Source organism: Phoca vitulina, unplaced genomic scaffold, assembly GCF_004348235.1.
Source record: "Phoca vitulina isolate PV1807 unplaced genomic scaffold, GSC_HSeal_1.0 scaffold12, whole genome shotgun sequence".
In the NCBI taxonomy this organism is placed as follows: domain Eukaryota; kingdom Metazoa; phylum Chordata; class Mammalia; order Carnivora; family Phocidae; genus Phoca; species Phoca vitulina.
In genome coordinates this window covers 30,169,888-30,193,452 of record NW_022589715.1, presented here as the reverse complement: position 1 = coordinate 30,193,452, position 23,565 = coordinate 30,169,888, and the positions used below count along the sequence as shown (strand labels likewise).

Below are 23,565 nucleotides of genomic sequence, written 5' to 3'. Positions count from 1 at the left end.
CAGCTAGGAGCGATGTTCTTCTAGGTTCAAGGCCACCAATTAAAAACAGGTTGGAACATTCAATTTTTCTTCATATCATAGATTCGTTCCTAACTCAGAACTGGACATCCAAGTTCCTTCATGGAACTATATGTTACAAACTACCAATGCTCCACTCGTGAAAGAATAATGATCACTCTCCAAAGTACATATTTAATAAGCATGCAGAATTATTATAGACGTGGGATGCCACTACTTTTTCCAAACACGTTTTATTCATTAGTGTCTGAAACAAAAGCTACAGTATCTTTTAGATAAACAGTATTTACAAGTAACCATACGTCAGGTGACATTCTGCCTTTGCATTTGACCTTTTACCATCCAAACCTTGATAGCATGCTCCATGAACAAACCCTACATTTTTTAAAAACCCCGACTTCGAAGCTCACTACCGTGTGATTCATAACAAAGCACACACTTTTGTTTTGAGTATCTTGTTACAGTGACAGAAAGACAGCTTAGTTAATCAAAGACGCCAACAAGAGAGCCAAATACACGACTTCTAAGCACCTGCGGTATATGGTGTGTGGTAAAAAGTGCCTTTGCTGGGAAGCCAGGGTTACGTGTTGCATTTGGCATCAGCTCCCGAGTTCTAACTTCTTAAGTTTTCACAACAGTTTGAAGTCAGAGAAATAAGGGGAGGGAAAAACAACAACAACAATAACCCAACCTATGAGAAGAGGGCTTACGATCAAACAATAAAGAAATCGGGCGTTGCTGATTTAACCTGTGGGTTGCATGTCTGCCATTACCAGTTTGTCTTTCTGCCGTTCACCATGGATGAGAAAGCCGCTGCGTCCGTTGCCTTCGGGGTGCATAACCTTACAGACCCCCACGCGACTGATCCCGCCTCCTTCCTGTGGGAACCATCCCCCGCTGGAGTCATCTCTGGTCATAACCACGGCCTTGACACGCACAATATAGCTGTCACTAGAACGACAACAACAAGAAGAACGGGGCATGACAATGGTCTGGTAGCTGCAGGACACGTTTCACAATTCAAGATGACCACTGGCTGACACTTTTCTGGAGTCATCAAAAGAAAATCTAGGTCTGGCGGCAACCTTAAAAGGTGACCCTTCTCAGGGCGCCTGGAAGGGGCGCCTGGGTGGCTCAGTCATTAAGCGTCTGCCTTCGGCTCAGGTCATGATCCCAGCGCCCTGGGATCTAGCCCCGCATCGGGCTCCCTGCTCCACGGGAAGCCTGCTTCTCCCTCTCCCACTCCCCCTGCTTGTGTTCCCGCTCTAGCTGTGTCTCTCTCTGTCAAATAAATCAACAAAATCTTAAAAAAAAAAAAAAAGTGACCCTTCTCAAATTTGAGGGGAAAAAACCCCCAAAAACACTTCAACTAAATACCTCGCAAAAGTACATTTTAAAAAAGATACCCAGTAAATTTAAAGATGTTTGTGAGTCTTTGAAGATGTATGCAGGCATAATGTTCTCTAGTTTCTGGGTATAAGTATTAATAACAAAATGAATGAGCTAAATGCTGTAATTTGTTATCCCTAAGTTAGGAAAGTCAAACCTATGAACTTAAGGGGATATTACAATTTCAACCCTTAAAACTTAGTTCGCAATGAATGACCTAGGCTTAACATTTTATAAAGCTAATCATCTTCTGATTTAGCACAAGAACAGGATAATTTCCTTCCAAATCACAAATTCACCATGCAATCGCGTATGTAGGTGGGAAAAGATTTCAGTTCCAATCCCTTTACGCATGTGTAGCCTTCTGTTTATGATTTTATTTTTTCCAGTCTAAACTTCAATTTCGCAATAACTTCTTTTGCACATTTGCCAAAAATCCTCTTTCTTCTCCAGAGACCAACTCTAGCTCTTGTCATTCTTCATCACTTTTGGGGAAACATATTTGGGTTTTTCAGCAAGGCCATTTAAATTCTCATTTGCTGTTTTCTTTCTTTGGATAGAATTCATTTTTTACTCATTCAAACGTATATTCACATCTTCTACATGCCAGGCACTGTGCCAGATTCTAGAGAAACAAAGATGTAGAGTAACACAGAACCCCCTCTTTCCTTGGGACTCAGGGAAGACCTCTCCTTCCCCCTATGCCAGCCAGAGCCTGGCCACTGCCATGTCCAGTCCACCAGAGACCCTTTAGACAGTCCCTCTCCTCTACACCCTTGCTCACCGCACTCACCCAGATTTCCCATGACTCCCTATGGCTCAACTTCTACTCCCCTCCACCATGCCCCCCTGCTCCCTTACTTCCTCGTCCCTTCCTCAGACTAGTCCTTTCATTTTGAAAACTGGTAAAATATATATGCGATAACATGTACCATTTTAACTGTACAATTCTGTGGCATTAAGTACGTGGACACTGCTCTACAACTCTCACCACCATCCATCCCCAGGACTTTTTTCATATCCCAGACCGAAACTCCATACCCATTATACATTTTTAAACCCCCCACTGTTCTCCCCTCTGCCCAGCCCCTGCAATCACCCTTCTACTTTCTGTCTCAATGATTTTGACTGCTCCAGGGACCTCACAGACGTTCCTTTCACTTTCTGAACCTACATGGAAATGTGCTCTGGGGCTGGGCTTCTAGGGCCCACTGACACAAGACCGCTCTCTGTCCAGCCGCCCTCCTTGCTGAGGCTTGATGTGGGGCATGTTAGTCACCTCTGCTGCAGGCTACTGGGGCATGCCCCGGTTTCTCTGAAGCTCCCAAGTCTGACCATGCCACTACTACCCTCCTCTTCAATCTTCTACAGACCTCTGGGCCGCATCCCTTCCCTCATTCCTGGAAGACAGTGGCAGATGGGCCCACTGTCCCTCCATCTCTCCACCACGATCCCTGCTGTGATTCTTGGTAATTTCCTTATTCACACAGAAGTTCCGTACAATACCTCGGCCTCTCAGTTTCTGGAACTCTTCCCCAATGCCCTTGTCTTACACCCAACCTTACGTACCCCAGCCTAGGTCACACCCATGTCCTTGTCATTACTAATATCTGCACCACCTCCTTAACCTCAGTTTTAAGCAGCATGCTCCCCAGCTGCCACTTCCCAAATTTGTGGCTCACTCCCTCCACATTCCTACAAGTCTTCACCACACTGGGACCAACCATCTATTGCTCTGACCCCCTTCCCCCGAACCTTCATGTTCTCACTTGATTCAGTACTCAAGTTCCATAGTCCATCACGACACACTTTTGTACAAAAACGTAACATGTTGCCCTCTCTTTCTTCACTGTAATGCCCGGTGAAACCCCAACCCTGGTGAAATTCTACCTCCTCCTTAACTCCATGCCCTACCCAGGCTGTTGAATAGGACTTTGTTCAAAGGTCTAGTTTTAAAGTCACTAACCTCAAGTGGGCTTCTAGGTGCCCCCCAGCATGCTGCCACATTTCCCTAATCTGTCCCCAAGAAGATTATTTCATGGGCCCACCTACCTTGTCCCTCTCAGTTGATGGAGGAATTGCTTTAATTTCCCTGGGAAGACAGGCAAAGTCAGAAGGGACCTTGCACCTGTGCCCACTAGCGTGCCTATGACTCTGTGCCCGTACTCTCGGCCTCTCCTCCTTTAACTGTGGCTAAACCATCCATAACCCAAGCCAGGGCCAACAACTCCACTTAAAATTCTTCTAGGTGCTAACAGTGCCCAAATTCACATGTCTACCCAGACCTCTTCCCTGAGCTTCAGATCAGTAAAATCAACTACCTATGTGATTTCTCTCCTTAGGCATATCTCAATCAACATGTTTCAGATTGAACTCTTAATTGTCAATACTTTTTTATCCTACTGGTTCTCCCTTTGAAATATAGCCAGAATCCACTTTTTACCACCTCCATCAACACTGCCCTGATCCCAGTCACCATCAACTCTCAGACTACTGCAACCTCCTCCTAACTGGCCTTCCTACTTCCACACCCACCCAACCTTCTAAGAAAATAGAAAGGTGAGTCAGATTATGATACTCTACTAAAATAAGACATCCAGTAAGCTTCCTACATTACTCTGAGTAAAAATGAAACTCAAGCACTTATCACTCTCCTCCTTGCTCATTCTACTTTAGTCCCATTGCCCCTGTCCTCCACATTAAGCACACTATGACCTCAGGGCTTTTGCATTTGCTATCCCCCCCACTCCGCCCTTCTCCCCCCACACTAACTCAGCTCATTTCCTTATTTCCTCCAGGTCTCTGCCCAAGGTTATTTCATCAGAGAAGATTCTCTGTCCACTTTATATAAAGTAGTACCCTCCAATCCTCTTACATCTTCTCATCCTTCTTTATCTTTCTACATGCTACCGAAACAACATCTGCCCTACTTGTTTGCCCACTTTTTCCAACTAGATTGTAAACTCCATAGAACCAAGGCCTTTGCTCTTTTTGTTCACTGCTACATCCCTAGAACCTACAGCAGTGTTTTATATGTGGTAGGCTGTGGAATGAAAGGTTAATTTTTTTTTTTTTTTAAATATTGTATTTATTTACTTAGTGAGAGCAAGTGAGAGAGAGAGAGAGAGAGAGCATGAGCAGGGGGAGGGGCAGAGGGAGGGGGAGAAGCAGACTCCCCGCTAAGCAGGGAGCCTGATGCAGGGCTCGACCCCAGGACCCTGAGATCATGACGTGAGCTGAAGGCAGGCGCCCAACCGACTGAGCCACCCAGGCGCCCCAATGAATGGGTTAAATGCATGAAATTTATAAACAGGTTTTAAAAAAGTTATTTGTAGCTAACAAAATCTCTGAGAAAAAATAAAGTGTTCAATACTCATTTGCTTATGAGCCACAATAGCTTAGTTGGGATAGGATAAAGATTTCATTAATAAGAAAACTAAATTTAATAATCACATGGTTTCTTTCATTAATCCATTCATCTCATGATTCAAACCCATTTTCCTTTAGATCACAGAGATTAGGAACATTTGATAACATTTGTTTAGATTAGTTACATACAGACAAGTTGAGAATATACTTTTCCCTGCCATGTCCCATTCATTCTAGAAAAACTAAGGGTCCTCAGGATTTGTAACTCTTCAGGATGAAACACACAGCTTTCTCAGATCTTCTGTTAGTGTACGATGGGTTCATCCCAACAGGAAATGGCCAAGGTGAATAACTGAAACTCTACACACCTCTTGTTAGAACATGCTTTTTACTTTTTTTGTGTTGCAGCTGTCTGCCGTTCTCCCTTCCTTTGAGGGGATTAAGTAAACACGAAAAAGGGAAGTTTGCATGACTTATGTTGGTGCCATAAACTTACTTCCAAAAAGTATTCATTTATTGGAGATTTTAAAAAATACCCCACTCCTTGGCTCTTAGACTACAGGGACTGCTAATTTGGGTCTTTGCTTGCAGCCTGCCGCATCCTCGATCTTGCCCTAATTCCTCCTATGCTGCTTCCAAAGAGCACGGACTCCTCTGTGATGGGGTGTGTGCGTTGGGGGCAGGGGAACAGAATCCCCCCACCCCATCTCCTCTGGCAACAGCCCCATCAGCCAGCATTCACTGAGGCCTCTGGCTATTTAAAACAAGGCAGGGGGATGAAGGGTTACACTGAAAGCCGTGAAGGATGTCTGGATAATCCAGCTGCCTGGCCACAGGCCAACTGCTTCCTATCTGTGGTGTATTTATGTTACTCAGGCACGTCACCCCGCCCAGAACAGAAACGACAGTGAACTCTACTACCAAAAAGGTATACGGGAGGAAAACTCCCTCCCCACCTTCCCTCTGTCTCTTTCTGGAAAGAATTTAAACAACATGTTTAAGCCAGATGTTGGGTTTGTTTGGGGGAGGATGGGACAGGAAGGGCAAGGGCAGATTAGTTTTTTTAATTTGCACAAGGAAAATGGTGCTGGTATGCTTCAGAAGAAATTCAAAAAATGCTATTATTGTCAAAAATAACAAAACTTAAAAAAATGCTTCTGCAAGCAGCAACTGCTAAACGGGTGTAACTCATTAGGACCCAGTGAAGTTCCACACGTAGATCCAAACACCAACTGAATGGAGCCCTAGTGTCTGAACTTGAGCTAAACTCCCCCAAAGACTCAATGTCATTACATATGGGATTTGACTACCACCCCCCAAATAATATCATATTCTTTCACTGCATTATGAGTAAAAAAGTGGCTTCTATGAATTGAACGGAGACCTGCCATTTAAACGTGGTTTCTTTAAGGAGAAAGCTTTGCATTCTGAACATGGGGGCTTATCTGTAAAAATGAGACTTGTTATGATCCCAGAGTCCTGGGATCGAGCCCCACATCAGGCTCCCTGCTCCGCGGGAAGCCTGCTTCTCCCTCTCCCACTCCCCCTGCTTGTGTTCCCTCTCTGGCTGTCTTTCTCTCTGTCAAATAAATAAAACCTTTAAAAAAAAAAAAAAAGAGACTTGTTCTGTGATCACATCAATGTGCAAAGGAAGGAGGTGACATCCTATGGCAGGATGGGGGAGGCAGAGTAAGAGCAATTTCAAAACTAGATTTTTATTTGGGGGTATTGATTCCAAGAGGGCACAGCAGGGTTTGGATCTTTGGCTTTTATGTTCTAGGTTCTCTTCTATATTCAAAGCAGGCCCTGTCTGGACCACGTTACAGAAGTAAACAAGGTAAACAAAGGAACTGCAGGAAATGGGGATGAGGCAGCGCCCTCTGTAAGTGTCATTCAGAGCCACACAGGCTCAGCAGCACCCTGACCTCAGTAGCTGAAGAATCCTCTGGCAGAGAGGATCTACCCTGCTGGGATGTCCTGAGGGTTAAAAGCCGTGCTAGAGGTCAAGTGCTTGATACAGAGAAGTTTGGTAAGTAGTAGCCATCAAAATTATTTTTGCTGAAGGTCTGACTTTGATTACAAAACAGTGCCTTTAAAGACCGGCTCCCCTGGCCACTAAGGAGTGGGTTTCCAGACCGCCCGCCTTTTTCTGCTGGGCGAGAGAAGAGTAACAGGGAGGCTGTCAGGCCCTTGACAACAGAAGAAAATCCCAGACGGAACTCCAGCAATTATCAACGCAAGTCGGATTTATAAAAGACCTGGTCTGAGCCTACATTTCAGGCACACCCGTAGAGGAAAATAATTCCATTTGCCATCTGCGAACTGGCCCTGTGCTCCTGACCTTCCTCCCTGGGCTCTGGGGACAGAGACTGGAACTTTGACATCCCCCACACAGACTTCCCGGCCCCCTCCTCAGGGCCCGCCCTCATCTGATCACACGGCTGCCTTGCCGCTCTTTTCCACCCTCCTCTCCTGCACCAGACCTTGAGAGCGATTAGCCCAGATCCTAGCCTCTCAGACTCCCTCTTCCACCCGGCAGAGCCGCCAGCTGCGCCCGAATAGAACACGAGTCCGCCGGGGGAGCCGGGCACACTCTTTACTGTCATCAGATCCCGCACCCCACCTCCAGTCATCCTTGTACCTAGAGACTTACAAAGTCTCTTTGATTTCCTTGATTATATATGTATATAAAGTATTATATGTATGCGGAAGCCAGAAATTGGTCATATTCTATTTAAGCAGGTGGTGGTTTCGTGAGTGGTTATTTCATTAAGTATCAACTACTTAATTTTTTTAAAAGTGGACCGCTCTGGTCTTAAAAATTTCTATCCTCGAAAGTTATAGGCAAGGGAGTGATACCTGATGTGGTTCTATGCATGGTGGTACCGTGATTTTCAGCTCTGTGCCAGCCACTAAAGGTAGGACACTTAATGTCTACCAAAATGTGTAGTGTGTACAGTTAGGCCATTATAGGAAACAGTGGCAAGAAAAGCCCACTAAAGATGCTAGATCTGGCCGCAGCCAAGTCTGGCAAAGGCATCAGCTTTCCTCTCAAATGCTGATGAGCAGGCACTATGAAGCATAGAAGGAATTTTCTGAACCTTAAATGTTTGCTTCATAAAGAGAACTGGTTTGCAGGATATTGGAGTTGGGGAAGCTGAAAAGTAGGCTAAGACCACTTACGAAAAAGCCTTCCCTACAGTTATTGACCATCCGTGAAAGCGGCCACGCAGTACACTTGATGGAGAGTCATACTGGGGACAGCCCGACCCCAGTATATGCTAGTAAAAGAATCCACATACTTGAACAGGTACTAACACCATGACTTTGAACTCATGGTGTCAAAGCAGTCTGCTCGTGACTAGATGTACCGAGAGAGGAAATCTTCGTTGTGCTGCTGCTTTTCTGAAACGCCACAGCTCATCTTGCCCTTGCAGAGAAATTCCCCCAGAGGGTTACAATGGAGCTGTTCTAGGTTTTATCTTTATGGTCAATTTTGGTACTTTAAAAATGGTATGTAATGAGTTTCCAGGAATGGAACCCCAATACATACACGCGGTACCCAAAAGGTGATGGTGGTAGTGGGTGCTTGTCTTATGATGACTTCATCCAGGAACCAATACAGGCTCAAAGCCTGGGGTCCTGGGGGAGCCCCAGAGTGGGTGTGAATAGGTTCTCCTCCTTTACTGTGTACTGGGCTCAGAATCTGTGAGTGAGTGTATGAGAAAATGTCTTAGGAATCCCCACCTTCACCTTGCATCACCAGCCAGGTCGTTCTGCTGTACTGCAAGGTCACTAAAGCCCTCCATGTCCAAGTGCTCCCCTCACCCAGAGGGGGAGGTACGGGGCATGCCCATTCTCATCCTCAAATGCCACATATAAACGCAGCATCTTTGTTGTTTATGCTACCTAGCTACACTGAGGCATATAAATAGACCCACTCACCCACACACCATTTTCTACTGCACATAATAGAAAGGGTTGCTTTCTCCATTATTGTGAAGGACACTGCCAGCAAGACTGGGTGTTTGAAATAGGAATGATTATTACATTTAGTAATTTTAAAACCAATCCTCATAAGTCAATTAGATACGGCCACTAGTGTTTTTATTTTCCAACTGAAATCTTAATATAAAAATACTCCTTTAGAAAAACTACCACAAACTCGTAGTTTATAAAGTAGTGATTCTATGATTCAAAATAAAGACCCACACCTTGTTTAATACAGAGGACCGATTTAGCTTGCTATGTGCCTCTATAATATCTTCCTTTAAGTTACAATGCACTGGAAACAGACACGTTTTCTAATCTCAAGTGCTACTTTACACTTTCCGGTCCTAAGAGCCAGAGCAGCACGTGCATTGAACATTCTGGCACATTCTCTCTCGCATGGGGCCAGGGCACCTGCCCTGTAGATGTCCTCAGACATGGACGTTCTGCAGGGCTGGCCAAGGGGAGGGTACTAGGCAGTGTGCCATTCACCGTTCTGCTCCCTCTTTCTTTGCTGCTGTGTCCTGTGACCCAATGGCCAAGAAAAGGAAATGAAGCAAAGACAAAAAGGAACAAAGATCAGGACTGGACATTAAACTCATAAGCTTTACAGTGGCTTAACGAGGCCTTTGAGGAAATGGTTGAGGAAATATCAGAGGCACTTGGGGGTCCTCTGACATCCTTGCAGCCTGGGAGCACTGCCCTGGGAGCACTGCGGACAGTTCCTCTGGGCCAGTGAAATCAACAGCGGGCCAAGGCAGGTCCGAGCCTCTGCGCCCCCACCTCAGCGAGAGCCCTGATGCTAGGGGCAAACCTTTGGGGTCCGTGAACAGAAGGTGCGGATGCCCATGGTGGTGCATGGACGTGCTAGCAATTACCGTTTTGAATTTCCTTATCAGCAAGGTTTACAAGGTTACATTAAACTCACTCCATTGTACTGTGCTCAAAAGAAATTTTTCATTTCAACTCTAACTTTTATTGCCTGTAGTTCGAACACGCATGAATCCTCCACAGGAAAAGAGTGATTCAGCTGGATTCTACTTCTACTGCTCTCAGGTTGTTTTTCTTCTGTAAAAATCTTTGATTTTATTTATGTAACCTATCAAATGTCTTGGAGATGGAGCTGTAGTCTTTTTTAAAAAAAACAACAAAACTTTTCCTACCAACATTTAAATTCAGCACTTAAATTCAGCAGTCACAAGAATACTAAATATCTAATATCTGTGATGAGGAGTTGCTTACAATGAGGGCATGATAAAGATAAGGCATGAGGGCTGTCTTGCTAATATACAACCTAAAATCATAACACTGGGCTCTTTTAAACCTGGACAATGAAGTGTTTGAATTAAATCTTAACTTCAGCATCTGAAAAGGCAATTTTAGAAGTTGTATCGAAGATTTTTTAAAATGGCTCTTTGACAACTCCCCCTATGTCAGTATAACTTTCCTGAGCAAGTCCCTCTTGAGGTGAGTAATACACACAGCTAAAAGAAAGGCCCCGCTGAGGTCAAGCCTGACGCAGTGGGGCAGGACAGGCTTAGTAGTTTATTGTGGGGGGGATGCACAATCAGTGAAGAAAGTAATCATTTTTCTTGAAATTTGAAAACTATTTGCTCTAATCCCTACTAAGAGCAGAAATCCCAATTTCAACCCTGGGGGAAATTAGGGAACTGGAGATCCCTGGGCATGAGCCCTTAAATCCCAGGTGGGATTCCTGGTCAACCACTTGGGACCTCTGTATCCTTACCTGTCAAGTATCTATACAGTGGGTAATTAATTACCTTAATAGCAGGCTGTAGAATACATTTTAAATTATCTGAGTTTTAAAACATTGGTTTCCAGGAAATTAAACTCTGACAACAAAAATGTAAATATAACACAATTTTTAAATTTTTAAAAGATTACAATTCTGCTGCATTCAACAAAGTTATAAAAATTTTTTTGAAAAGATTTCTTTTGTAAAGCCCTGAGTGATTCTCTGCCCTGTCACAAGTGAGGATTATATGAGCGCAAGGGGGATAACTCACATTTAGACTCTTGCTTTCAAGGCAACTCTATACCAAACAAGGCTTCCAAACCCAACTGGACTCGTCGCCAGTCTGCCTCCACTCCTCATCCCTTTAACGTGTACGCCTAGGAAAGGAATCGTATCTGCCGTAGCTAGTTACTGAAGAAACAAGATAAACATATACGTGTATATGTGTGTGTTTTATTTTAATGTTAATTCTATCCCCACATTCTGCATAGATTCTCTCGACGTCAACATGGGAATTTTAGATACAGACAAACCATTTTAGCAAATGAGGGTAAGATTTTTATCACAATAGTTTATTAACATTCAAGGCATCTATTGAACATTTCTGAGCCTTCGTCAAAAATCACCAGAGCAGGACAACTTGGACATGGGTAAACTACTTTAAAAAATAAAATTTATTCAACTGAAATAGAATGAATCTACTTCTCACAGACTGGAATGGTTCTGTGCTGAAGGGCCGAGTTTCAGGGTGATCACACAGTGTGAAGTGGGGGTGAGGGAGGCCTGGGAGGAGAGAGGCCGAAGTCTGAATCTAGGTTTATGATTTTGCTTTTATTGTCAGCTGCTTTGCTGAGCCCGGAGTTCAGTGGAGTTCATAATTAATCAAGATCAAAGGATTACCAACTTAAAACAAACAAAATAACCCACCCCTGAAGAACCCTTTCTTCTTCTACTTTTTACTCCGAAAGCAATAATTTTCTTTGACTTTCCCTCTGTTTTACACACCCTTCCAAAAATGGTATTTACGATCCACATTTAAACCCCCAAAGACCAGCTAATGGAAATGTTAGATTACTAAAGAAAATTAACTCTCACCACATTAAAGTATACATGTAATAGAAAAACTGGTACTTCAAAACACAAATGGCAAAGGGAGCTGTTTAAAGTTAATAATCTCCAATTCAGGTCTTTAAATTGCAGCCCTTGAACTTCCAAGTCTGACTTTCTCAGAATATCTTTGCTTTCTCATTGAATTGGAGAAAACAAAGGAAGAGAGTACCTAATGATCCCACATGCTGAGATGTTCTCAGGGAGAAACGCACTAATATCTGCACCTACTTTGAACTACATAAAAAATAACATGGCGTCTTGGATGGAGAGAGGGATGGACACACAGATATCCAGGCGATAAAGCAGTAACGGTAAAATGTTAGTTGCAGACAGGAGCTAGTGAGTGTTAACTATACACTTCTTTCAATTTTTCTCAACAACTGAAGACCTTCATAAAGAAGATGAGAGAGAAAATTTATAGTGCTACACTATTCTAAATGGAGAGCAACACTAAACCTAGAAGATGCTGATAATGGTACTAAAAAGTCAGCTTACTTCTCCCGTGGTCCAGGTCACATTTCCCATTTTTTTACCTGCCACTCCCTCACTGCCCACCCTAAAGCAAACCCGGGTGAAAAGATCAGGAAATTACTTTACCAAACTATGTTAATACCAAATTCTAAATCTACAAAATCCTTTACGAGCCAGTCCTTAATAAAACCTACTCTCACACGAAGAAGGTGATAATGTAGCCTACAAGGAAGAAAGTAAGTCCACATGTTGAGCTGGCAAGAGGCTGACTAGATTTTAAGAGCCTCCCTGCTTCTGTTCCCGACAGATAGACGCCCTTTTAGATGGCAGGAATTACCAATTCATTTGTTCCCTTTCTTCTAGGCTTCCACCACCTCCTTCAACAAAGATGAAAAGCTTAACACACAAAGAAACAAACAAAGCACATGCAAGGCATCTGCTCTCCCTGAAGAATTCTGGACTTCTTCTTTTCCCAGGTAGAGACCGGAATATAGGTGGGGCCTGTAGGTGGAGTTTAGGTCTACAATCAGGACTAGTAAAGAGCCACACAAATAAGTTAGATACACACTTTTTAAGCTAGAAAAAAAAATATAGAAACTCTCTATTCTAGACCCCTTGCTTAGAAAACCTGTAATCCAGACAAGAGAAGGGAATTGTTCAAGGTCACTGGCATTGGGGGCAGATAAAGGACTGAGATCCGGTAAGAGCTCACACCACCCCCCCCCACACTTTTTTAAAAAAGGTTCCTATGTTGTGGCAAATGTTTCCCATATCTAACATAGGTGATCTAGAGGATATAAATTATTCTCATTGGTCTCTTCAAGTTTAATGTATAGGCAACTGATGGTCAAAGGACTCATGAGGAGAAATGAGAAGGTATCACTAATAACACAGCCACGTGAACAAAATGGCAGAGCTGGGGGAGGGGCTGGGAAGTCGGACTCAACCCTTCCAGCAGTAGAGGCAATCTTCACTCTCAGACCAGTCAGTATAGCTAGTCTCCAAGGTCAGTAGACATGACCTCTACTGCACATCTCCTCCTCCCTCTTGGGTGAGACACCCGAGACTCTACGACTGATCGATCTGAGAGTGAGTCTCAGTTTCTTCCTACGTAAAACGAGGGGTAGTGTCCAGTGACCTTTGAGGTCCCTTTTCAACTGTGGCCCCCTCTTTTAACTTTGTGTAAAAAAAGAAGGGGGGGGAGGGCTTAAAGTCATTCAGCTGTGCCAGAGGGCTTAGCAAACGTAAGCCACCCAAATACTCTCTACAAAAGCAGATCAGAAAACTTGCAGCAGTAAAATGCAACCGAAAACATATTTTGACTTGGCGAAGAAAATAAAACCCTTGAAACTACAAAGACCTGAAACCACAACAAACTAACAGATATGTTCTCTTGGTACAAGTATCATTATGCAATTTTAAGGTTCTGAGGAGCAAAACAAGTCTATCAAAGTATTTCTAAAAAACAAGAAAATGATGAAAATTGAGTTTTAATAAGTTCTTTAAGATCTTTGAATAAAACAGGCACAATGTAGCCATCTAGCTGGGTTTACCCATCCACAAATGTGAGATTCTCTTTAGCCACATGGAAGAAAATCCCCAAGACATATTTATAGACCAAATGCAGGCAAAGAAGAGGAGAAGAGGGATATGATGCTCCCTTTCTCCCAAATAGTTCATCCTGTATGCTTTAATCAACTGACTCAAGACCGATTCTCCAGTACCAAATCTTCATTACCTTCAGAGAGAAAGGAAAAAAAAAATGTTAGGAAAAGGTAATGAAGCAACTGCCTAACTTAAAAATGGGACGAGACGTATACTATAGACCTTGGATTACAGCAACTCGGTGCACTTCAAGGTTCATGTTTGGTTCAGGCTCCTTCAATGTCACGAATGAGTTCTGGTCTAAAAGTTTTCTTGTAAATCAGTTTTTTGAAACCGGAATGTATTTTTCCCACAGAAAAAAAACATAAAATGGTGAGCATCAGGATTCCCAATCCAGTCCATGAAAGCCTAATCAAGCCCTAAAATACATGAATCACAGTTATATTCCCAAATGGTTTTGACTGCTAAGAGTCTCCTTAACAGAAGCCTTGTGGCCCACCTTCAGTGGGCACAGCCGGTTCTACTCAGCTCTGGCTAAGAGTGCTCCTATCTGATGCGGGGTGGGGGAGAAGGGGTAAGCAAGGAGGAATCCCTAGACTTCTGATTTAGGCTTCATCTGGGAGCCCTGGACCTTGACCAGCCCTAAAAAGGGCCAACTTGATGATCATCTGCTAGTAAGGCTGAGAAATCTTTTCACCTAAACAGCAAGCAGACAAACCAAAAGGAAAGCATACTTAAGTTAACCAAACTCGCAACGACTGGTTTACATGCAAATGTCACAACGGTATCAGTGTCAGTGCTAGAGTTTAGGAATTCCTAATTAAGTGTTACTGAGGAAACTGTCCTCTCCTTCTACAGTGGCAGTGACTGTTGGTGAACAATCAAGAAGGACAAAACAAGCTTCGGGCCCGAGGGATAATCGCCCGGCAGCGAATTCTTGACTAGTTCTTCACCACGACAGAGACAGGATTTGACCTACGAGGGCAATTTCTTTCCGAGTTATTACAAAACAGCCATCCACTCAGTACATGTGCTTCTAGGAAGTTACTCTCCTGCCGGAAGAGAACAGGGCAATAAGGAGAATGTGTAGGCCAACTAGCCACCACGCTTGCTCACGGTTTAACACAATATGCTTAAAATATTATTTCATTTATGGGAGAGTATTCATTCTAGTTTCATTTCAAAAAGAACTTCCAGGGAACTCTAGGGCTATTCCCACACGACAGAGTCTACCAGCTTGTGGAAGGACTGGAAGCTATTTTATTTCAAGACTCATGACCTTCACAGATAACTGAGACCTTTGGAGGCTTTGCTGACCATCACGGACGTGCTTGCCCCAGGGAGCCCAAGCAGGTGGTAGGTCATGCATCCAGTGGTGGCTAATGACTACTGTTCGAGGCAGGGCAACCGAGCGGCCGTGGCCAAACACCCAGAAAGCTTTACTGACATGGTGGCAGTCTGGAGGCCAAGCAGATGTAATTACACCACCTGGAAGTCATGCTGTCGCTGTTGGCTGCCATTTAATATTGGAAGGAAGAAGAAAAGGGCCCCTGTCTTAATGTCATTCAAGAGGAACTCCCCACAGCTCACTTCATTCACCAGTGTGCTTGTGCCACCTCCCAGGACTAAGCTCACCTCTAGGAAAGTCACAATTCCTTCAGGCACTGTGGATACACTATCCCAGACCAAAAACTGCCACCTACCCAGCAATTTCCTACAGTGAGTAACTTGGCATATGGCAACTCTCGTGTAGACTGAAAAGGCTGGATAAACATAAGGTGACATGACACAATGATACTTTTTCTGATGTGTTTGCATATAGAAGATTAACTCTAACATTTCTTGGAAGTCAATTCCTATCTCAAAAGGCAATTAATTTCACATCTATTTTCACTGCAGTGTTACTCACAACAGCCAAGAGGAAAAGCAACCTAAATGTCCATCAAGGGATGAGTGGATAAAGAAAAGGTAGTACATATACATACAATATTTTTCAGATTAAAAAAAAAGAGAGAGAGAAATCTTGTCATTTGCTACAATATGGTTGAACTGTGAGGACATTATACTAAGTGAAATAAGCCAGTCACAAAATTACCAATACTGCATGATTCCACTTTCTAAAATAGTCAAATTCATAGAAACAGAAAGTAGAATGGTGATTGTGAAGGTCTAGAATAAGGGAGAAATGGGGAGTGGTTTAATGGCTATAGTTTCAGTTTTGTAAGGTGAAAAAGTTCTGGAGATCAGTTGTACAACACTGTATAATGAACACAAATGTACCACATACTCAAAAATGGCTAAGATGGTCTATTTTATTTATTTATTTGGCCATGATTTAAAAAAAAAAAAAAGACAACCAATTTGAGAAACAAAAAGAGGACATTTGAAATAAATATACTCAGGAAGGACCCCAAATACAGGAATCTGGGGCTTTGGCTAAGGAAGTTTCTGTAGTCTTTAAGAAGTAAACACTGCCACTTAAAAAAACAAAACAAAACAGGGGCACCTGGCTGGCTCAGTCAGTAGAGCATGTGACCCTTGATGTCGGGATTGTAAATTTGAGCCCCATGTTGGGTGCAGGGATTACTGAAAAATGAAATCTTTAAAACAAAACAAAACCAACAACCCACAAAACTCGCCCCTAATTATCAGGTCAGCATATGTCCATTGTGCAAAATATACATCATGAGCACCCTTTAAGCTATGAAATACTCTTCTACACTATGAGGAGCAATGAACAAATTTGCAAGACCTTCACAAAGTAACTATAAAAGGAAGATCTTATGCCTCAAATATAAATGTAAATGTGGCCTACGCTTTGTTCTTTCGGATACAAGGCAAATCACATACATGAAAAACACAAACATTTACTTTGTAATTGGTTTTACTGAGATAAAAATGGCTTTTCTTACAAAATCACATCAAAGAACAGAAGTTAAATATAATAGACTTTCTCCTAATTGTTAGCTCTAACCAATTCCCCTCATCCTTAACCAATTATATTCGAATAGAAGGCTTATGATGTTTACAATATAAGTGACAAGAATCCCTAAAAAAATATTTCATATGATGAGTCCCTTTTTATTAACCTCTGTTTCTAAGATTATTAAAACACACGCACACAATTGCAAGGATTTTCTAACAGTTCCATTTCTTCAACGTGAGGGTTAGCGCGATGTTTTTTAATATTTCTCAAAGCAGGAAAAAAAGGGGCTGTTTTATTTTTCTTTGGAACAAGTTCCTGCCAGATTTTGCACATTGCAGCTCTTTGGCGATGTGATGAGAACACATGCCCACCCACGGGCACTAATTTTGCTCTTCACCCTTCCCAAGCAGCCTTTATGACACATGCTGTCTGCACTCCATTTCATGGAATTCAAGAGGCCCAGTCAAACAGCAGGCCTCACGGGGCTACAGCAAAGGCAGGCAACCCGTCTCTTTCACTGGATGGGTACAAGGAACATGTGTTTAAAAGAAAACCACAAAAAAAGCCAAACCCAGCTTGGACATCGCCAATGTGAAAAATCTTTACAACTGTATGAATTAACACTGAAAACTGAAAGTCATCTCTGGGGTTGAAATCTGGAAAGAGACAGTATCTTGTCGCGGTTCCTTGCATACTGAGCTCTATGAAGATGATGTAGCTAACTCCCCGTGCTGCTCGCAGAGTGTGAGGCAAGGAAGGTAGAGTTGTCACGTGGGCCAAAAGCGCTTTCAGGAAGGGCTGAAGTGCCAGCCTGGTTCTCTCAAGCATTCGTTTTCTCTGTGGTGATCATTAATTACAAAGAAATGTTGGCGATTAAGAATCCAACTGGGAATGGGCATGGCTTCCATAACTGTCCCACATATACCCTAAAGACAATCTGGGCACAGATGTCAATGCAAACAAGCTGTCAGCAAATTTATACCTCTCAGGACTAAGAAAAGTTCATGCTGGTTTGATAAGTCTGTGGTCATTCACCCCATTTATGTGTCCTTAAGAGTGGGGTTTATGTCCTAAGAAGTGGTTCTGTGCTTGTCTCTGGCTTTTTTGAGCTACAACAAGAAACCTGTTATTTCCAGATAATGATACAAGATCTACCTACAAGTGCTATTAATCCTATCCACTATGTAGGCAGGATGTCCTCCCTACAACCTCAGACGTGGGGAGGACAGTGTAATGGTAGGACAGTGGGCAGTAGACAAGAGGCAGTGGACAGGCCCAGCACTCCCCTTGGGGACCACAGTTATCACCACTCATCCAGAGATCATCCATCTGTACAGCAAGAAAAGATTATAAACTCACGAAACAGGTCCCTCTAAATACAAATAAGGGGTTTTTAAAATGTTGATTATCTATAGTGATTTTTAAAATTTATTTATGTATTTTTAGTAATCTCTACACCCAACACGCTCTTCTGACTGAGCCAGCCAGGTGCCCCAATCTATGGTGATTTTAAATAAACAATGTTTTTATTAAATGGTTACTGAATTCAGTATAGCTTTGAGTCATTAAGTATAATTTTAATAGATGCTAAAGAGGGGAGGACGGGTCTTCAACTCTCAAAGATATGGAAAAACTGTCCTTGATGTTTACTAATCTGTTCCAATAAAATATCCCGGACGCTCTAAGCTTTTAGGATTCAAATGCTTTCCCTGACTGCCATTCTCCTCAAGAAGAAAGCAAAAAAAAAGTAAATAAATAAGTCCTTCGTCTGAGGTTGTCACTCTACTTGGCTCCAAAAACATGGCTTCCAAAACTATCAAATGAATTTTTCTGGTAGGGCAGTTCTTTCTGGATAGCCATCCAAGAAGTGTTAGATTCGGAAGAACCAAGAGGGAATAGCTAAAAGGTGCTTCTACACAGAGCAATTAGTGGCTCCAGATTATAGACTCCAGTAAATCTATGAATAAAAGAAAACCCAGGAGAAATCTACTGCAAATAATGACGAATCCCCACTGCTGAAGAGGGAATGAAAGCAAGGACAGAGCTGGGCCCAGATAACAAGCATTTTTTAATTTACCACCACCCAGCACACAGCTCTGAACACAGGCAGCATCTCACTCAATACCTATTGATCACTTCCAAGTTGAATGATACGAGGCCCTTGGTACCGGCCGTGGCTCTATATTCCTTTTCCTTCAAAAGGGTAAGAAGGAATCTAACAACCATGTGGTCACTGTGGACCAACAGGTCATGGTGCTTAACAGCACAGGGGCCTCTGAGAGCCTCTGAGAGAGGTGGCCACAATCCTAGGGGTGATTGTCATTGCCAAATTGCAGTCATCAAGATGCTCTGAGTGGGTAATGAAACCAAAGCTGAAAACGAAATCTATGCTGTCCTAAAATGATGTGGACAGGACCTGAGTCTCAACCACACAAATCACAGGGAGAGCAGGACATTTTCACTGAGAATGCCAATACATCAAGAACTTTAGACGAAATGTTTTTATACACCTGCCTGTAACCATTTTCTGTAGGCCTTAAGGGGAAAAGTATGATAAAATGGAACCTAAGATTTCAGTGAAACCAGAGCAAAGGAGCTATTCTGCCTTTAATTCACAGCTTTAAGTCACATCATTTTTCTGATAATTTTTGACAAAGTGAAACTTGAACTGATGGCTCCCATCAAAGCAGCAAGAGAACCCCATCTACTAGAAGATCGCAAATTCAGGCTTTAGGTCAAGCTAACATTTTTATTTTTTTATTTTATTTTTTAAAGATCTTATTTATTTGAGAGAGAGAGAAGAGACAGTGAGAGAGTGTAAGCGGGGAGGAGAGGGAGAAGCAGGCTCCCCGCGGAGCAGGGAGCCCAATGAGGAGCTCCATCCCAGGACCCCGGGATCATGACCTGAGCCAAAGGCAGATGTGTAACCAACTGAGCCACCCAGGTGCCCCAAGCTAACATTTTTAAAGTAGCTTTTCTTCTACAAATAAAAAAAAAAAAAAAAAAAGCTAATGAGAAGGAATAAAAAGCTTTACTTTCAATCTGAAGTATTTTTTAATACCACCAAATGCTATTATTAAATATGCACTATATAAGCATGTATACACACACACATATAAAAATAAACACCTCAGACGTGGCAGGAAAATTCTTAGCAGAACCCCCACATATTTCAAATACTGTTCTTCATTATTGTCCTCTACCATAATTAGCATGTTACAGCATAACAGGTGGCTTTCATTTATAGAATGCAAAATTAATGAAATTTGGAGATGGCCCTGTCTTCAAAAACAAACTGGCCATTCTAAAAAAAAGCGTACCTCTGAATCTACAGAACAAAACAAAACAAACTCTCTTTGTGCTGGCTTTCCCTTTTATCTGAATTTCTGAATGTATTGAAATAGGTAAATGCGATACATTTACCGGACGGTTTAGAATACGCATCCCTCAAGGAAAACAAGTCATTATTACGGGCTTTACAAGAAAGGGGAAGAGAAAACAAAGACCGCCTCCATTTCCAGCTCGGTGAGCCTACATCTGTTTGATGCTCTCTGAGTGATAACAGGATTCACCACCATACATGGAGCTGTTCCACGAATGTTCAGTCTTGGGCCAATCTGTGGGCAGTTGTGCTATAGGTCCCGACCCAGCCATTCTGGACAGACTAGGAAAGCATAAATAGTACTACTATAAGCCAACTATAGCATCTGTCCCTAACAAGTAGGACACAAAAAGTATTTTTTTAAAATATGAGGAGACACCGAATGGACTGTCAACACAAAGAGGAATGTTTAATATACTCAAATAAACAAGATCTGTGCCTTCGCGAGTCAGGCATTGTTTAAATTTAGTGAGTGAAGAAACAGAGGTCAGACAGGCGACACAGCTTCCCAATTATGCAGAACAATCCTTCAGATCATGTGAAAGCTATAATTAAATGTTGTTACCAAAACCCCCACTACCCTTTCTCCCACCTAGAAAAGTTAATGCATGAATTCAGTATGAGCAAATTATGATTTGCAAAAATTAGACATAGTCACTCAGTAGGGGAATAAAGCTTTCTTGCATTAAGTTGTGTATGTTGGGGGATAAGAAAAATCACAATATTGAAAATAAATCCAACACAACAAATAACAATAGTTACTATTAGACCATATCCTTTAACTCACCTCTGCTCTTTTTTTTCTTTCTTTCCTTTCTTTTTTCTTTCTTTCTTTCTCTCTTTCTATTTATTAAAGTTTTAAGCTACCCACCCAAAAGATATACCACCTCTGCAAAAGCTGTTTCCTAGGCAGCATCTTTTAAACTCAGGGCTTAATAAAGGGGATGAGTTTACCTAAATATCTAAGGAGAAATTTGTTTTCAGAAAGGGAGATGAGTGGACAAGAGCTCTGTCTGTCCAAAGACCAGTGGTAACCTATCTGTCCTTGCATGTGAGCACACGCACATACACAAACACACACACTTCAGTTCCTTCCAGTTAGAATCCTTTCTTTTCTCCCTTAAAAAATGTTAAATTATCAGAAAGGTTAGGCAGAAGAGAACAAGGAGAAAATAAAGTTCACGTAAACAGTAAGCACGTACCTGCCGGGTGATGCCATTTCCTCTACATTGTAGAGCCCAAGTGCTGGGTATTAGCATTATTGCTACTATAAAGCTTCCGATAAAAATGGATTGTCTCTTGCGGACCTGAGAACCAGCTGGCTGCTTGAAAAGTGGTTTCCCCCATATATGATTCAGTCTCCTTGACAAATATACTGCATCGTACTGGATGAGTCATCTGAGGGTTAGTCCGCATTTTATAGGCCTGTTGTGTCATTACTCACATTCAACATCCTGCTTCTCAAAAGTGGAAGCTGGAAGCCTGACAGCTGACAGATGCTTTTTCCAATTAAAATATTGTTTAAAAAAAAATTCCTGTAAGTTATGATTATCAATCATTGATGATACTATGAAATGCCAAGGAAGCAAATGGCACAGCTCAATACCTGAGATTACAGTGGTAGAACCACAAGCGCAAATTGCTTACCCGCCCCCATCTCCAATCCAAATAATCTGGTTCAGAGCTGAGAGCGAGGACCCTCCCCCTTTTAAGATACCAGTGAGTTAGTATAGGCGCGGACCCTGTTGATTCTTATGTTGTAAGGTAACCTAGCTGCAGGAGCTCTGTAAAAACTACACATCAAAATTTGGGTCCTGGTTAATTCTGTCAAGTGGGAGAGTGGCATTGTATTTAGAAAATGTCTACTTCTTAGAGAAAGTATGCCGGGATGAGATGATGTGATAGCTGGGATTTGTTATGAATATTTTACCAAAGTGGGGGAGGGGTAAGGAAATGTAAAATCTTGATCACTGCTGCATCTGTGTGTTAAGTAATATGGGGATTGGCTATATTAGTCTCTCTTCTTTTGAGTATCTAAAGATTTTCATGATGAAATGTTTTAAAAATTAAAAAAAAAATTTTTTTTCCAGTCCCTACAGTACCCAAACAAGGCACTTTTCTAGTTAGATATAAACCTATCGTATGTGTGAATGGGCACCAGTCACACAGTGCAACCTTGTCACCATGGGTGTGGGAGCTTCCAGCTTGAAGGTATGACACACGTGTCCAAAGGCCACTGTGAGGGCTGCATCCACCCGATGAACAAATGCCTGGTGCTCTCTCCTCCCAAGACTATCTGGTGGTTGTTCCTCATGTTTCCTTTGAGGATGCAAGCCCCAGCCTCATTCATGAGCTCAATGTTGACATTACAAGGGAGAGGTTACTATTTCCAGCTTCCTTATATGGTTTTGGAAACACTCCATGAGAGGTTATGTAAGTCACATCCATAGTCCCCTTACACCAACACATCTCTTTGTAAGGTAGCAGTGTTTGCTCAACTTACTTTATGCTCAAATTGGGTTACTTAAACCATCTGAGGGAGGAAGAGAGCTCTGATTTCATGCCTGGAAAAAAACCCAGATATGGAAGCTCCAGTGTACGTTAAACAAAACCACTACTGAAGTTAGTTGTTGAAAAAAATCGTCCTTGTTGATATGTTCTGAAAGTATGACAAGTCACCACAGGACACTTAAAATACAGATGTCCTATGAAAACCTAGGACCTCTGGACTGCTCCCTTTTTTTTCTGAAACTAAAGGACAGGAGAGTGTGTCAGGTCAAGGCTCCCACCTCAGCTAACAGTCAAGGCCAATCCTCAAAGGACACTGCCCAAGTGGACGGAAAACATGCAGCAAATGGTTGTGATGGTCCCCACACAACGTCAAGTGACAACCTCACAAATCCAAACTGGTCAGGACTGTGTGTGGGCCTGAGCTGAAGCCTTCCTTGGTTCTGACAAATTCTTTCCTCATAAAGACTGCAAACTATAGGCTTATCAAAATACCCACTTCCAACTTAATGAAAACCTTTCACACACTTGCAAAGCATGATTTGCCTGAATGCAACAGGGAGAAATGGGAATTCATAAACTTCTGGCCTAACTTGAGTTTCTGCAACTATCTTCAAGAAGTAAGTGTAGAGTTCATTAAAGAATGTATAACTCGGGGCGCCTGGGTGGCTCAGTCATTAAGCGTCTGCCTTCGGCTCAGGTCATGATCCCGGGGGTCCTGGGATCGAGCCCCATATCAGGCTCCCTGCTCCGCGGGAAGCCTGCTTCTCCCTCTCCCACTACCCCTGCTTGTGTTCCCTCTCTCGCTGTGTCTCTCTCTGTCAAATAAATAAAATCTTTAAAAAAATAAAAAAATAAAACCTTTCCTTAACTACAGCTCAGTGGAGCTCTTTAAAAAAGAAAAGAATGTATAACTCAAATTTAACTAAAAAATATAAAAGTAGGAGTGCCTGGGTGGCTCAGCTGGTTAAGCATCTGCCTTTGGCTCAGGTCATGATCCCAAGGCCCTGGGATCGAGCCCCACATGGGGCTCCCTGCTCA

General features: G+C 42.5%; 1 protein-coding gene across 2 annotated transcripts in view; it reads right to left on the bottom strand.

The window, feature by feature from the left end:
* SPRED2 (sprouty related EVH1 domain containing 2) overlaps nt 1–23,565 on the bottom strand; it is a 115,006-nt gene that overhangs the window by 29,279 nt on the left and 62,162 nt on the right. Inside the window, exons 1-2 of one of the 2 annotated variants that reach the window (XM_032410835.1) lie at nt 21,219–23,198; nt 792–969 (exon numbers count right to left, since the gene is read on the bottom strand). In XM_032410835.1, coding sequence (XP_032266726.1) covers nt 792–969; nt 21,219–21,235 — 195 coding nt within the window. In that variant the 5' untranslated portion in view covers nt 21,236–23,198. Of the gene's footprint in view, nt 1–791; nt 970–21,218; nt 23,199–23,565 lie in introns of those variants that run through there. The other variant, XM_032410834.1, reaches the window with a different exon arrangement.